At 43.2% G+C, this 15,784-nt stretch overlaps 2 protein-coding genes across 4 annotated transcripts in view; one reads left to right on the top strand and one right to left on the bottom strand.

Annotated features, from left to right (window-relative positions):
• LOC137630438 (uncharacterized) overlaps positions 1-15,784 on the bottom strand; it is a 304,794-nt gene that overhangs the window by 123,574 nt on the left and 165,436 nt on the right. The window lies entirely within an intron of this gene.
• The window catches only part of LOC137630439 (saccharopine dehydrogenase-like oxidoreductase), a 46,716-nt gene that overhangs the window by 21,590 nt on the left and 9,342 nt on the right, over positions 1-15,784 (top strand). For both annotated transcript variants that reach the window (XM_068361909.1, XM_068361910.1), the window contains exons 4-7: positions 7,916-8,126; positions 9,945-9,994; positions 10,683-10,816; positions 12,339-12,576. In XM_068361909.1, the coding sequence (XP_068218010.1) occupies positions 7,916-8,126; positions 9,945-9,994; positions 10,683-10,816; positions 12,339-12,576 (633 nt within the window). The remainder of the gene's footprint in view (positions 1-7,915; positions 8,127-9,944; positions 9,995-10,682; positions 10,817-12,338; positions 12,577-15,784) is intronic.

The raw sequence follows: 15,784 nt of genomic DNA, 5'->3' as shown, positions 1-15,784 counted from the left end.
GCCTTGTGAAGCTGTTACTACTGGCTCGTAGATGTAGCCGTCGAAGTCCAAGAACACCGATTAGCTGGAGTTAAGTTGGACTTTGACTGATCTCACACTTAAGCAAAGGATAAATATTTGGGGACGATGTTCCCCTGGGTATTTTCCCTTGTTCTCATATTACCAAACTTGACAGGTAGACCTGTTTCCAATGAATTGGAACTGCTGAAACACCCATAGTAGCAATTGAAAAGGGAGAAATGGAAGTTTGCTCTCTCTTCCTTCTCAACAGATTCTTCATTTCTGTTCTTTTTCTCCTCTTCAGACATTTAGAAGGCAGCAGCAGTAGTAATACTCATGCAGAATGCCTATATCGCAAAAAATTCCTTGCAAATTGTAGCATATGCTCTTCTCTTTCAGGAATGATTGACAGATCTTGCTTTGGTGAGAGTGAGGATTGCTTTTACCCTTATCATTCCGGTCATGACATAGGAGCAACGCCTTGTCCCTTAGGGAGCTGCTTTCCCTCTTCCTTATGAAGTATCTGCTTTCATCCTTTGACTGGTACTTTAGGGTTTGTTGAATGTTAGAAAGCCTGATGTGATGGTTTTCTCTGTAGATTGAATGCAGAAGAACATCTCTACTGGAACCCAAGACTGACTACACGGCAGCTAGGCGAGTTATGTTTCTCTGATGTCAACTGCTGGTGTAACATGGTGAAACACATTTCATGTAGACTAAGTCTGCCAAGAAGCAATTCCTCCATCTTCATGGAAAGGTTGAGGAGATGGTTCAGTGTCTTGGTCAAACTTTTTTTTTTATATGCCTCATTTGATGCTTCCAGAGAGAGATATTTTATCCATATCCTATTACTATGTCCCTTAAAGACTACTGGTTAAGGGCCAAACAATTTGTACATCTCCCGTGTCTTATAAGCTGGCTGTTGTAGACACCTTCCTTACTTCCATAAGTGAGTAGAAAGAATGTTTGTTCCAACACAGAGACTTACCTCGAACTACTTTCTTAGGAGGTACCTGGAATCTCCTCTCAACCGACCAGTGTTTTGTGTAGTCTACCCTACTTCCGTTTTCTATGAGGACTAACCCAGTCGTAAGGAGAACGTGCCCTGAGGATAGTCCCGAGCCAGGTCGCGTGTTAGCTTGGGTCTCGCTCCTCAGTAAGTTCTCTGGTCGCGTCGTGATACCATCCCGTCGCTCTCCATTCTCTGTGCGACCCTTTGTGTCCCCGACTCGTGTGTTCCACGTGGTTCCCGCGTGATATCTCTGTGCTTTCCCTTGTGTTCTCGCGTGTTCGCGTGATTCCCTTGTGCTTTCCCAAGGGTATCCCTTATCCTTTCCCTGCGTTCCTGTGTCTTGCGGTATTGTGTTGTGATGGAGCAGACCCGCTGTTGTCCTGGGCCTAGAGCCAGGAAGTCGTGTGGAGCGTTTTTATCCAAGCCAGAGGTTGACCCGCATTCCCTTTGCTCTTCCTGTAGGGGTAAAGTGTGCTCGCTGGCAGATACGTGCCCGGAGTGTGTCTCTTGGAGTGAGATCCAGTGGGTTCATTTTAGTACGAAGAAGAAGTAGTCCACTAAACGATCCCCCAGGGAAGGCGAGCATCTCTAAGCCCTTGACGTCGCCCGGTGGGAGGTCTGACGATGTTTCTGTTCCTTCTTCCCCTACCCAGAGTAGGGGACGAGGTAAGTCCGTTGCGGGGAAGCTGCCGATTGCTCTTCCCCAGGAGTCTAATCTTCTTGATGTGGGCGTTGCTGAATCTTCGCAGGCAAGGGGGGGGCCTGAAAGAGCGTTTACTGGGGGTCTTGGAAACTCTGCCTTTGTGCATGGGGGGCACGTCTCCTCCGATGACCCCATCTGGAGTAATAATGTCCCTGTCTCTTCGCCCGCTTCATGGGCCTGCGTTTCAGGTACCTCGGCAGCTGATGGCACCCAAGATAAGTTAGACTGACGGTAGCGGAGCCCTTCGGATGGAAGCTCCCGAAAACTCCAGGTAGGTCCCCGTTGAGGATGGAAGATGGCCTGGATTCCTGGTTCCCCAGCATGGTGCGGCCGACCTCCTTTCCAGCCCCTCTGTCGGCGGTTCCTGACATGTTTTTGCAACTTTCGACCTCCGGTACTCAGCAGTTCACGAAGGCCTCCGTTACTCATGAGCCTGCCCGTCGGTCGGGTTATGCAGAATCGTCGGAGTCTTCGGCGGCCGGCTCATCGTTCTCTTCGGAGGGAGAAGCGAGGAGGAGGCGCCGTTGGAGGAGGGAGAGATCCAGGAGCAGGCGCTCCCGTTCGAGGTCGAGGTTTAGTAGAAGACGTTCCAGGTCCCCAAGGAGGAAGTACAGGAGGAGTAGGTCCCCCAAAGGAGAATGGGTCTTCGTCCCCCGCAGGAGGGTCGAGGACTTCACCCCTTTCCCGCGTTCTCCGAGTCAGCGGTCCAGAGACGGTTCTCCACGGAGGCCCTCTGCCAGCCATAGGTTTGACCCTCGTAAAGGACAGAGCGAGAAGACCTCTTTAGATAGGCGTAAGACCGCGAAACTTCCGACTCAACCCGCACAGCGGGGGGAATCGCCTTTTCGGACTGGCAGCCTCGTCGAGTCAGCACAGTTGACTCGACCAATGGACTCGCAGGGATGGCTTCCTCCGTCGGGCAAGCCCACGGAAGTCTCACCCTCTTTGTCCAAGGACATGTTACGGACGGAAGTCCTCGCCGACACGGCGGTACCCGTCCCAAGACCCAGGACAGACCATTACCACCACAGGGAGGTGGCCGTCGAATCAGAACCCCAGCGACAGACGGGGGTGCCCGTTGGACCATCGCCTCAGCTTCAGACGGAGGGAGTTGTTGGTGATGGTGAAGGTTCCCCAACCGAGGATTCGGCCTATTGGAAGGTGATAGGCCTCACACGGAGGCATCACAGGATCGAGGAGCCTGTTCCCTCCGACGAAGATACCTGGCGTTCCAGCCTCAATCGTCTTATGGAGGCCCCCGTGCAGCAGAAACCCTCCTTAGCGCTGCCTGTGGCCAGGGACGTGGTTCTGGGGCGTTCGCACGTGGACAAGGTTGTGGCGGGCAATGCCGAAGCCCCCAAATCCCAGAGTTCCTCAAAATTACTCCAAGAACTAAGGTCCCAGAGCAGGTTTTATGTGCGAGGGGCAGCGACCGGGAGCCTGCAAAATGGAGACCTCCCTTGAAGTGTTGGGTCAAGGTGCCCTGGGGGACAGAGCCGCGTCAACCCCGATTTTGTTTCTCACAGTCAGAGGCTACGATGATGGAGGAGATGTCCAAGGACTTAGTCCACATTGCCTCCTGGTTGGACTGGTGGGCGTCTACTCTGGTAGGTGTCCAAGCCACCTACGACTTGACAGACCCGACGAATCAGGCCCTCCTGAAGGAGCTCATCATCTCCGGAGGAAACACTTTAAAATTCCTGACATTCCAGTCTCTTGCCCTGTCAGCCAACTGGGTTCTTAGGAGAAGGGATACGGTCCTAGCCAAGCTGTCCCGGAAAATCCCTGACAGAGAAGCAAGGGCTTTGAGGAGCCTGCCTGTGTGGGGTGACTCTGTTTCCTTTGAAACTAATGGAAGAGATAATGGAGAAGGTCATGAAGAGGAAGGAAGTGAGTGGACCCAGACCTCACTCCGTGAGGAGACCCACTTACAGGAAGACAACGTCGGACAGACCCTCTACTTCTCGAGCCTCTCCTAGCCAGACGAGGAGAGACGCTCCATCTACCTCTTGGGCTCAACCACCGCAGCAGCAGCAGCAGCAGTGTCATTAGAGAAACTGGTTCCCCAAGGGAGGCTCAGACTTAGAAGCGTCTAATGGAACCTGAAGGGGCTTTGGAGCCAAGTGGACTCGCCCTAAAAGTTAATTCCTGTCCTTCCGGAGGCAAAACACTCCCTGGAGTGGTGGCTATATCGGCCGAATACCCTCAAGGGGATGCCCTTCGCAACTGAGCCCCCCAAGATGCTTCTTTTCACAGACGCCTCCAAGGAGGGGTGGGGAGCACATCTCCTCAAGGAGTCAGCGAGAGGATCTTGGACGGATGAAGAGAAAGATCAACACATCAACGTCCTAGAGATGAAGGCAGTCCGAGAAGCGTGCCTACAGTTTGTAGATCTTCTGAGGGGAAACACAGTGGCGTTGATGTGCGACAACGCCACTGTAGTAGCGTTCATAAAGAAACACGGAGATCTAAAATCGAAGGAGTTGTGCGATCTCGTGTTGGAGATCCTGGATTGGGCCGAGTCAGAACAAATTGTGATATCAGCAAGGTTCATTCCAGGCCAAAAGAATTTCCTTGCCGACGGGCTCAGCAGGATGGGCCAAGTAGTGGGTACTGAGTGGTCTCTTCTCCCAGGAATGGCCAAGCTCATCATTCAGAAATGGGGCTCGTTGGTGATGGATTTCTTTGCAACCAGACTGAACGCATAGCTCCCCGTATTTTGTTCTCCTGTCCAAAAAACCGGCGTTGGAGGATGCTTTTCAACACAAATGGGACAGCCTCGACGTGTACGCTTTTCCCCCCTTTGCATTGATCAGGCAAGTGCTCAACAGAGTACGGGCAGCTCGAAACTTAAGGATGACTTTGGTAGCGCCCTGGTGGCCGGAGAGAGAGTGGTTCGCGGATCTAAGAGATCTGGCATGTCTTCCCCCATAGCCTCTGCCCGACAGACCGGACCTACTACGGCAACCACACTTCCAAAGGTTCCACGACAACCCTCGGTCTCTTTGCCTTCACGCTTGGAGACTATCAAGCGGCTCCTGAGGAAGGAAGGATATTCGGCAGGAACAGCGGAAAAGATGTCGCGTTATTTGAGACGATCTTCAGCAGCGGTCTATCAGGCAAAATGGGCTACTTTCACGAAATGCCTCAAAGAACATCAAGCCTCTAAAAGCCTCGGTTCCGGATATTGCGGATTTCCTCGTGCATCTCAGAGACGGGGTGGGCATGTCAATACCGGCCATCGAAGGAGTCCGTGCAGCCTTGGGCCAAGTTTTCCTTCTGAAGGGCATTGATCTGGGCTCCTCTAGGCACATCTCTATGCTCATCAGGAGCTTCGAACAAGCATGCCTTCCGCAAGCCTCCAGGGTACCGCAGTGGGATGTGGCAAGAGTATTGAAAATGCTAAGTGAACCACCGTTCGAACCCCTGAAGGACATACTGGACAGGGATCTCACTCTCAATACGGTCTTCTTGTTGGCCTTGGCCTCAGCTAAGAGAGTAGGAGAAATCCATGGGTTGTCCTACGAGATCTCTCATTCGAAGGGGTGGCGGGAGCTCTCCTTCAATTTCGTCCCTTCTTTTGTAGCGAAAACACAGAATCCAGCGGTCTGGGACCCTACGTTCGAGGGCTTCTCAATGCCGGCTATTCCTCGGACAAGGAATCCTGAAGATTTGAAGCTGTGCCCCGTCCGGGCCGTGAGGAAATACCTTGAGAGGACGGCTCACCTCCGCCCTGGTATCAAAAATATTTTTGTCTGTACGGGTGCAACGAAGAAGCAGGTATCTAAGAATACCATCTCCTTTTGGCTAAGACAGGTGATTGTCAGGGCCTATAGCAATGCGGGTCTTCCCCTGACAAGTAATCCCAGGCTCCATGACATTAGGGGTCTAAGTACTTCTCTGGCTTTTGAGAGGAACATGGCGGTGGCCCAGATCCTTAGAGTAGGCACCTGGTCGAACCAGTCGACCTTCACAGCGCATTACCTCAAAGATTGCTCAAGAAAATCTTTAGACGGTTTCTCTATTGGGACAGTCATCTCCCCGCTCCAAGCGATTTAATGGTAAAGCCCCAGGTACAATCGGGGGTAGCAAGACCAAGAGACACAGTTTCGTTCCCTTTTTCCTTTCCCTACTCGGAGATAGCCCCAGATACAACCCGCAAAAGACACGTCTTCACAACTTCGCCACAGGACTCAGCATCATGGAATTTTTTAAAGTTTAAGTACTTAGACACTCAACATGAGCTCTTTGTGTAGTTTTTCCCTATGTTTCGTTTTCCGGATATCTTAGAACTTAGTTCCCACCTAGGTTCCTGGACGCCCGATTAGCTTGGTCTAGAGTTCAGGAAGACACTCCCACCTCCTAAAGTGTAAGTCTCCTAAGAGAGTAGTTTGAGGTAAGTCTCTGTGTTGGAACAAATCACAAATTTCAAGTAATTTGTATTTTTTCTAACATACTTACCGAGAACGACTTTCGGGTAATGGCCCTCCCTTCCTTCCCCGAGTGCCTTACTGACCCTTAAGACATTTTGTACCATCCAGGAACTTACTGAGGAGCGAGACCCAAGCTAACACGCGACCTGGCTCGGGGACTAGCCTCAGGGCACGTTCTCCTTACGACTGGGTTAGTCCTCATAGAAAACAGAAGTAGGGTAGACTACACAAAACTCTGGTCGGTTGGGAGGAGATTCCAGGTACCTCCTAAGAAAGTAGTTCTCGGTAAGTATGTTAGGAAAAATACAAATTACTTAAAATTTGTGATTTTGTAACAGTTACATGGATGGGGCATCCCCTTTGAGCATCTCGTCATGGATAAACTACCATGTTAATAATTCAGTGACTGTTCCAATCCCCCTGAAGAAATATCCTTGTTTTAAGACCTAGGTTTGTGTAGCTAGGAGAATATGAATGAATATTAAATTTTACGTTGTTCCTACACTTTTACCAACCTAGAATGTCTTTCAACATTAAGGAGAGGTACATAATGACAGGTGGTGAGCATGAGTAAGTTACCACGCCCACTCTCCTGTTGTAGACTTTTTGTTTGTAGTTGTGAGGAATACAGGCGTATTCTTTCCTATCCAAGGATGTTTTAATCTTTTTCTCACACTTTTTAGTTTGAATGGTTGATACTTTGCTTTGTGTTAATGATGAAACAAAGCAGGAATTCATATGGGGTCAGGGCTGACATAGCTAAACTAGCGGTAGTCTCTCATTTACCTTGTGTATATTTTTTTTAGGGAGCAATTGTTCGCAATCATTCCCATGTGCAGTATAGATATTGGCCTCCCTTTCAGGGACAGACATATTCCTTGAGGAGGAAGGAATAATAATGCCAAAGTGTATAACACTTGGCTCTTCTCATAAAGTTCACCAATCACTGAAGCTGCTGGGTATAAGCCCCTGGCTTTGCACTTGGGAAGTATGCTTCAGGAATAGGGAGAATGTTCTATCTTGATGAATATTTGAAGGTTTAACCAGTACTAATGGAAGCAGAGAACCCAGAATCGGAGTGTTCCTTTGTGGAGCCTCTAGGAGGATAAGGAATATTGTGTGTGGCAATTGTGGCACCAGCTGCAAGTAGGAAAGAATTGACTTTTTTTGGTAAGTCTGACTGAAGTAGTAGGCCAACTGGTTTTTGAAGAGAGATTCTCTGTTCCGATTCTTAAAAGGTTTGGAAGGATTCAACAGCAGTTTCAGCTATGCTGAAGAGATGCCATATTTCGAAGGACTCGGGTGTGTATAGCTGAGAAAAATATAAAATTCGTTTAAAGATTTGTTATCCTTCCTTTGTCAGTTAGTTTGAAACTAAGATTAAGGTGGTATCACTAGAACTCTTGATCAGCATATTTTTTTATATACTGTACTGTGTAGGCAATGTGAATTTTGTTTAACGTTACAAATAACTACAAATGCAACAAAAGGAAAATTGAATAATTTTACTGATTTTAGAAAAGGTTCTAATTACTCTGAAGTACAGGGTTTGATATACTGTGTTCCAATTTTCTTGATGTTAATATTTTTTTTGTTTCAACTTTCATAGTAATGGCTTCATATAGTATTTACATATTGTAGTGTACTTGTAATAAGTTTCTGATAGGTATTACTACAACTTTAATCAAGCTTTTGTCGCTTATCATTTTATGCTATTATAGTTTTATTACCTAGAATTTTTTTATTTCAATTCTATTTTTTTTACAGTACCGTTATTATGGTGAGAAAGTAGTTACTGCTTGCCTCAAGGGTGGAGCACACCATGTTGACATAAGTGGAGAACCTCAGTATTTAGAGACTATGCAACTGAAATACAATGAAGAGGCAGCAGAAAAGAACCTTTACATCGTTGGTGCTTGTGGTTTTGATTCTATCCCTGCTGATCTAGGAACTCTGTTCTTGCAGGAAAATTTCCCGGGTAAGTTCAACAATTCAAGAAATTGATATACTGTACACACATTTATGAACATTTTACTTCATCATCTATCCCATTTCTTGAATGTTTAGTTTTCAGCTATTATAGCTGAATTGCTGAGAATGATTGAACTTTCAAGTCTTTTAGCGCTCTATTTTGACCTAATTCAAGGCTTGCTTTTGACAGCTCCCGTATGTTTTTACTATAGAAAAGTTTTAGTTGCTTTTTTAAATGTCATATTGCTGTTTTTTCTGTTAAAATAAAAAGAAAATAATGCTTACATTACTTGTAAGCTTAAATGATACATTTGTGTAAGATCTTTCAAATACAAGTCAGACAAATTCTCTTGTTACTTGGTAAATTTTTTAACTTCCTAAATGTATTTTTCTCTGAATTTTTAATGGAAAGTATTAACATATGTAATAAAAAACACATGTTCAGGATTTAAAGATTAAAAATTTCTTCCTTTTATTATCTAGGTGCTATGTGACTTAGAAGCTTCATTGCTTCATTTTGCTGTTTTTCTTTTAATTATAGGAATTGGCAGGTCATTGACTTGATTGTTATATAGACTAGAATATATTTTCATATTAATAGAATATGTGCATGAAATAGGCAGAGTAGGTAATATTATACATCCTTTTTTATTTTAATCCTTAATCATTTGTAGGTAGTAGTTTGGCCAGGGCACCTGCCACCTGTTAAGATACTACCAATAGAGAGTTGTGGGGTCCTTTGACTGGCTAGACAGTACTGCATTGGATCCTTCCCGCTGGTTACGGTTATTTTCCCTTTGCCTACACACACATACCGAATAGTCTGGTCTAATCTTTACATATTCTCCTGTCCTTGTATACCTGACAACACTGAGATTACTAAACTATTCTTCTTCACCCTAGGGGTTGACTGCACTGTACAGTGGCCAATTTCCTCTTGGTAAGGGTAGAAGGGACTTTAGCTATGGTAAGATCTTCTAAGAGGAGGACACTCCAAAACCAAACCTTTGTTCTCTAGTCTTGGGTAGTGCCATAGACTCTGCACCATGGTCTTCCACTGTCTTGGGTTAGTTTTCTTGCTAGAGAGTCAACTTGGGTACACTTTTCTATCTTATTACTCTTCCTCTTGTCTTTTTAAAGATTTTATAGTTTATATAGGATATTTATTTTAATGTTACTGGTCTTAAAATATTTAATTTTCCTTTTTTCCTTTCCTCACTGGGCTATTTTCCCTGTTGAAGCCCCTCGGCTTTTAGCATTCTGCTTTTCAAACTAGGGCTGTAGCTTAGCAAATGATGATGATGATAATAATTTGACTTCCAGTTTTACATAAAATGATACTGTAATAAAATTATTTCCTACCTTTGTAACATGGTTTTTCGTCACAGCTTGGCACTTAGTTTGATCTGTTTATAAAAAAAATAGTAAAAAACTTGAATCTTTGCAGGCAAAAATCTTAAGCAAAGAAAATTTTTTTTAAGCTTTAATTATAAGCTACACATTCTACTTTTAAAATACACAAGACTCGTAATCTTAACTTTTTACAAGTAGAATAATGTCTTATAATTGTGAATTTTCCAGTAACAAATTGTATCGGCCATATTTATAAGCATTGTGGGTAATTTACTAAATAATAGTATATGTACACTAAAATTGTACATGCTATGAAGGTAAACCAATTAAGAAGTTACAAATGTTGTGACTTTATGGCAACAATTATTTAGTTAGTTAGCGGGAAATCTTGTAATTTATGTTGAAGTGGTCAGTGAAGCTTGTGCATCCAAGTGTGTTTTGATTGTATTCTTATATCCTGTTTTTGTTGCAGGGGATTTGAATTCTGTTGAAATGGTGGTTGGATTTGACGATTCTTCTGTTGTAAGTATCAGCGGAGATATTCACAAGTATTGTATAACAGTTACTGGTCATCATAGTTAATGTTTTGAGTTATTATACCGTAGGGCTATTTTATTGCCTTTTTCTTCTTAAAGTGAATGGAAAAATATCATGAAAGTATCTCATCTTAAGAAACTAGTAAGTTCAATGAGACCATCATGGCCCTTTATAATTAGTTTTTGCATCTCATTTTGACAAGTTGATTTGAATACAACCCTCATTAGCAACTGAGACATGTTAGTATTAAGGTAATATGCAATTATAGTACATTATATGTACAGCAAAACAAAGTAATTTTATTCCTGACCAAGTGTTTCTTCTTTTCATTATCATTGGTATGAAAAAGTACTCGGGAAAGAAAATTTTATTGTGAAAAATAATGGGAAAGAAATGTTATTACAGTGGTGGTAGATGTGACACATCCAGATAGGAAATTTCATCTTTTTTAAGTACGCAGTGCAACAATTTTTCTTAGTAAATGTATTAAATACGGATTGAATTTTAGTTAAGCTTGACTGGAGAAATGTACATTTGAGTCACTCATCTTTTTTTCTTTGAGCTATGATATAAATAATTCAAAAGTAATAGCAGTAATTTTTTTTTTTCTTTTTTTTTTTTTTTTTTTTTTTTGGCAAGTTAAGTTTAGCCAAGGCTGTATACTGTATTTCAGGGTAGTTCCAGCATAAACTTCACTACCTTGGAATGCGCTGTACTTGGGCTCGCTCATAGCAAGGAGCTCAGGGCTATCCGTAAAGAGTTATTCCCAACATCACTTCCTAAACCAGCCTTCCGACCTGAACCAAGGCGAGTTACCAAGAATGTCTTTTTTTTTTTAAGTTGGTATGGGTACATGTTAAGCTATCAGGTAGTACCTTTTCCAAAAAAAAATAAAAGTCTAGTTAATCTAAGAGATAATACATAGCGAGACTTGAAATAGCAGAACAGTGGATATGGCAAAATTTAGACATAATAGTTATAAAGAACATAATGTTCATATGATAAAATCTTTTGGTCATGAACTTCTTTAACAAACTTCCACATGAGAGTGGAGATTATACAGTGGAACCTCTACGTAAGATCTTAATTCGTTCCGGGACCTGCTTTGTATGTTAAAACAATCGTATGTTGGAGCAAATATTCCCATAAGAATACACTGTAATTTGTATAATTCGTTCTAGAGCCCAAAAACTTATGATAACTCCTTAATAAATTACTACACATAATTACACACAACAATAATACAATTGCATTATATAAGAGATGTAAAGGGCTTCAAATTCTTTTATTTACCAGTAGTCTTAGTTTTTCAGAATCTCGTATTAACAACGGTCTTATATGCTTTCAACATTTTATATTTACCTTTTGTCTTAAAGACTTCATTTTACATTCAATCTCTGTTTCACAGTCCAACATGTTTTTAATGATCTTTTAACTCTGTACATTTCAGCATGTTTCCAAGGTAATAGAAATGCTCTGATCTCTTTTAAGACATGCTCATCAATCACAGAATCTAATTTTCCTTGTTTCCCATAGATTTTGTAATCCAGAGTACCTCTTGCTATACTTTCAGTATACAGTACAGTACTCTACAAAGTTCACCCCTAATTCTTTTCCCACAACATTCCCATGTTCATTTTTCTGAAGGTACTTCCTTTCCAGTTAACACCAGTTCTACTGTATATTTACTCTTCAGTTTTCTCTCCATTCCACTCTTCCACTTTTTAACCATTTTCACCACCTCTTCCTCAGATTTTGCTGTTAATATCAGGTCATCTGCATACAGCAGCCTTTAGGTCCTTTTTTCCTGCACTTCTTATTTGTGGCTTTCTTCATTGCAGTGATACAGTGAAGAGCTACTCTATGATGGTATCCAATATTTATCTCAATATGTCACTGCCATATTTTTAACTAATTTGTCCTACTTCTGACCTCTCTTCTTCCATAGCAAAATAAAAATCATCAACCATTGAGGTCCTAATAACAGTAAACCTCGCTGTTAATGATTTTCTTGATTTAATACAATTTTGGTGTACAGTATGCAAATTAGTGCAATATGCACATTATTCGTAAGTTAAAGTAATTTAAATGATGGATTATTACTGATACTAAGAATGAAGCCTGAAGGAAGTCTTTTAGCAGAATTATGATTTAATAAAATTTAAATTGTAAATTTTTGTTTTGATTTTTGTTTCATGATCCATTATAATTAAAATATTTCATTAATTAAAAAAAAAAGATATAATTTGACCAACAAATGACATTCATGATGTAGTTAGTATAGGCTTGGTAATTATAGTTTTATTTACCAGTACTTTGATATTTTCAGAGGTAACTTGTTCTATAGTGAAGAAGCTAAACGATGGTGTTTGCCAAACATGGCATCAGACCGCTCTGTTGTGTTACGAACACAGCGCCTCAATTATGAACTCGAAAAAATGAGGCCGGTACAGTTCAGTGCCTTTTTTGGAATGACTTCTCTCTTGACAGCCGTTGGAGGGGTTCTTTTTGGAATATTTTTCTATGTTATGACATCATTCTCATTCACCAGAAACCTGCTGTTGAAGGTGAGTGTAAATGAAAATCCTTAAGATGAGTAGTATTCAAGTGAAACATTTTTCATAACTATTCAAGGATAACCAACAATTTGAATTTCATATTTATTTTATCTTGCTAAATTTTACAAGATTATTTATTAGAAATTTAATTCCAAGAATACACATTATTTACTATAAATAATTAACCTATGGCTATATCTCACAAATCAAACCCTAGTTACTGTACTGTTTGTAATATATTAGTAGAAGCATCTCGGCATTCCATTCAGATTCTAAACACAAAGTAAACATTACTCTGGGGGGGGGATTATTCCTTATTTAAGGAGTGCATCTCATAACGTCGGAAAAACAAATTATTGCACTTTTGATAAAACTTCCATACAATATTTCATGTTTCAGATAAGCTTTTTCTAATGGAAACAATTTGTTCTGTTGTCAAAAATTCCTTTGTTCTGTAACTGGAATACAAACCTACGCTATTTATTAGCATTACTGTATTACTTTCGGTGAAGCTGAAAGGACAGGCCATTAAAATTTAGCGAGGGTCAACTACCCATCCCGCTAGTTAGTCGGGTTAGTTTGCAGGTTAGGTTGCGCTTACGATTGGTTTCTTCAGTAATTAAATGAAATTATAATTGTTTGTAATTTAACTTTTCAGCTTCTTCTCCGCATGGAACCCTTCCCCCTGGAGGATCCTGTGGTTCTTTAGAGTAGTGAATATTTCTAGCCGAATTAATTAATTGTATTCTTGTTTTATTGTAGCTTTTACGCTGCTGGTCTACTCCTCCCGTTGATGTTGGCCAGGGAAGGGAGTGCGCAGTTCTTATTTTCTCTGTTCACTTGGTGCACACCTTTCCCGTCTCCGGACTAGGTGCTCCTCCTGAGGGAGTTTTTTTTGTTTCATAACTTATTTCAATTTTCCTTGGTTAGTGATACCATTCTTCTTCATTCGACTGAGAGCCGACATAGAAGAGCAGTGCCGTTCATGCCTTGGGAATCTGCTATCACTGTATCATCACTTTCCTGTTCCTCTACTCCTGTGGCAGCTCCTGGTCAGCACACCATCTACGCGGAACTAGCTCTAGCTACATTTCCTCATGCAGCGCGCTCGATGCAGATCTTCAACTTGAACAAGGCTTGTTGATGAGAAGCAAAGAGCGCTGCCCGGAGGTCCACTTCCAGGGTTGGAATACTTTCCCTTTGAAGGGAGTGCTTTTCCTCCCCAGGTGTTGGGTTGTCCTCCCTTCCAAGGGAGAACTTCCCTTCTTCACTTCACATTGACACCCACTGCTGTTGCTGTTTCTTCACTTAAGACTACACTCCCCCCTTGCTGAGTCGACTCTTATGTCGGGGTCGGATCAAGGTTCAAAGCAAGTCTCTCCTCCAGTGAAATGATCACCTTTCTCGTTTGCTTTGGAGGATTGCTGCTGCTGAAGGTCAACTTGCTGATCCACCACCCCCAGACAGTGTCATCGTAGACTAGGCTACCTTGCCAACTCAATGGTTGCATCATTCTCGTCGTGCACGACCACCTCTTCACCTTAGAAGTGCGCATTCACCTTTGGTGAAGAGACGCCTCTTTAGCTTTTCAGCATCGTTAGTACAGCCTTCCTCCGCAGAGAAGCCTCCTCATCCTTCGTCACCGACAATACTGCTGCTAGTCCTCGGACTTAGGCTCTGGATTCTCTCCGCCTGAGGATCGCGCGTGATTCCCTTCGAAAGATGTTCGTCCTGCTAGGACACATACCTTTTCTTGTAAACGAACTCCAGCTCGTGACGCTCCGTCGAGGTCTCGTTTATGACCCTCACCCGGGATGCGTGCCCTTCCAAAGAGCACTTCCTGTCTCCAGATCATCGTTCGGCTGTTCACTGACCGGCTGTTCCAACTTTTTGCAGCTCGTCTTTCTCCAGTCTCTGTTTGCTCATCACCAGTCGCCGATAGCAATCGTCACCTTGCTGATTGCCAGAGCGCCGATTGCTAGCTCGTCAATCGCTGATAGCTATCTCGCTGCTTGCCTACTCATCAGTAAACCTCGGTTTATGATGCACCATTGAGGTCTTGTTCGCGAGCCTCTCCTGAGGAAGTTTTCCCTTCCAGGGCTCATCCTGTCTCCTGTTCGCTGACCAGCTGCGTTCGACCTACTGCAGTTTGTCTTTCTCTTAGTTCCAGTCACGCCGATTGCTACCTCAGTGACTGGCAACCATTAGCTTGCCGATGGCTAGCTCTTCTTTCACCAATGGCTAATTATCAGCTTGCTGATCGCTAGCTCGACAGTCTCCAATTGCTAGCTCATCTTTCTCAGATAGCTAACTCACCGATCGCTGATCATTAGCTCGCCCATCACCTATACCCAACTCGGCAGTCGCTGATTTCCAGTTCGCAGATTGCTAGCTCACTGACCACTGATAGCTACCACTCTGACCACCGATTATTAGTGCGCCGATCGCTGATTGCTAGCCGACAGCCAATCATCGGCCTCCTGATCATTAGATCGCCGATTGCTATCTCGCCTTTCTCCGATCATTGACCTCCAGTCTCACCGATTGCTGATCCCCAATCCACTGATAGCCAATCCTCAGCTTGCTGATGCCCAGCTTGCCGATCGCCAGTCCCCCGATAGTCGGCTATTGCTAGCTTGCCGATTGCCACTCCTCTGATCGCCGATCAACAGCAAGCGGATCACCGTTCACCAATCATTAGCTCAACACTCCGATCATCGAACCTTTCTCCAACCATACAGTTTTCAATTGTCAGCACTCCAAGCTTCCTCTCAGAGCTCCAAATGCTGATCATCAATCCCTGGCTCGCTGATCACCAACTAGTCGATCATTGAAACATATTGCTGTTCCTCAGGGCGCTCCAATCGCCACCTCATTGATCACCAGGCCACCTTGCCAACTCAACGGTTGCAAGCTCAATGATCGCCAATTGTTTTACTGGAATTTGCATGTTTTATTTTTTACGTAGGCCTATGTAGTTCAAAGAATTATACTTATCTGTTTTATTGATTTATAGTGTCGGCCATTTACTTAACCTATAACGTTTGTATTATCAGTCTTAATCGTTATCTATTATTAGGTTTATTACTGCCTTTAGGAAGTTTTGTCTTTTATGATTTACTGTACTTAGGATTTAGTTAGACCCAACTTGTGTAGGTTTAAATGTGTGTTTGTCCCTCTTCGCCTTACTGTTACATGTGACTTGAACTTCGCTCTT

The sequence above is a fragment of the Palaemon carinicauda genome, chromosome 38, assembly GCF_036898095.1.
Source record: "Palaemon carinicauda isolate YSFRI2023 chromosome 38, ASM3689809v2, whole genome shotgun sequence".
Lineage (NCBI taxonomy): Eukaryota > Metazoa > Arthropoda > Malacostraca > Decapoda > Palaemonidae > Palaemon > Palaemon carinicauda.
Note: the sequence above shows the minus strand (reverse complement) of the source record. Positions and strands in the feature narration are given on the sequence as shown.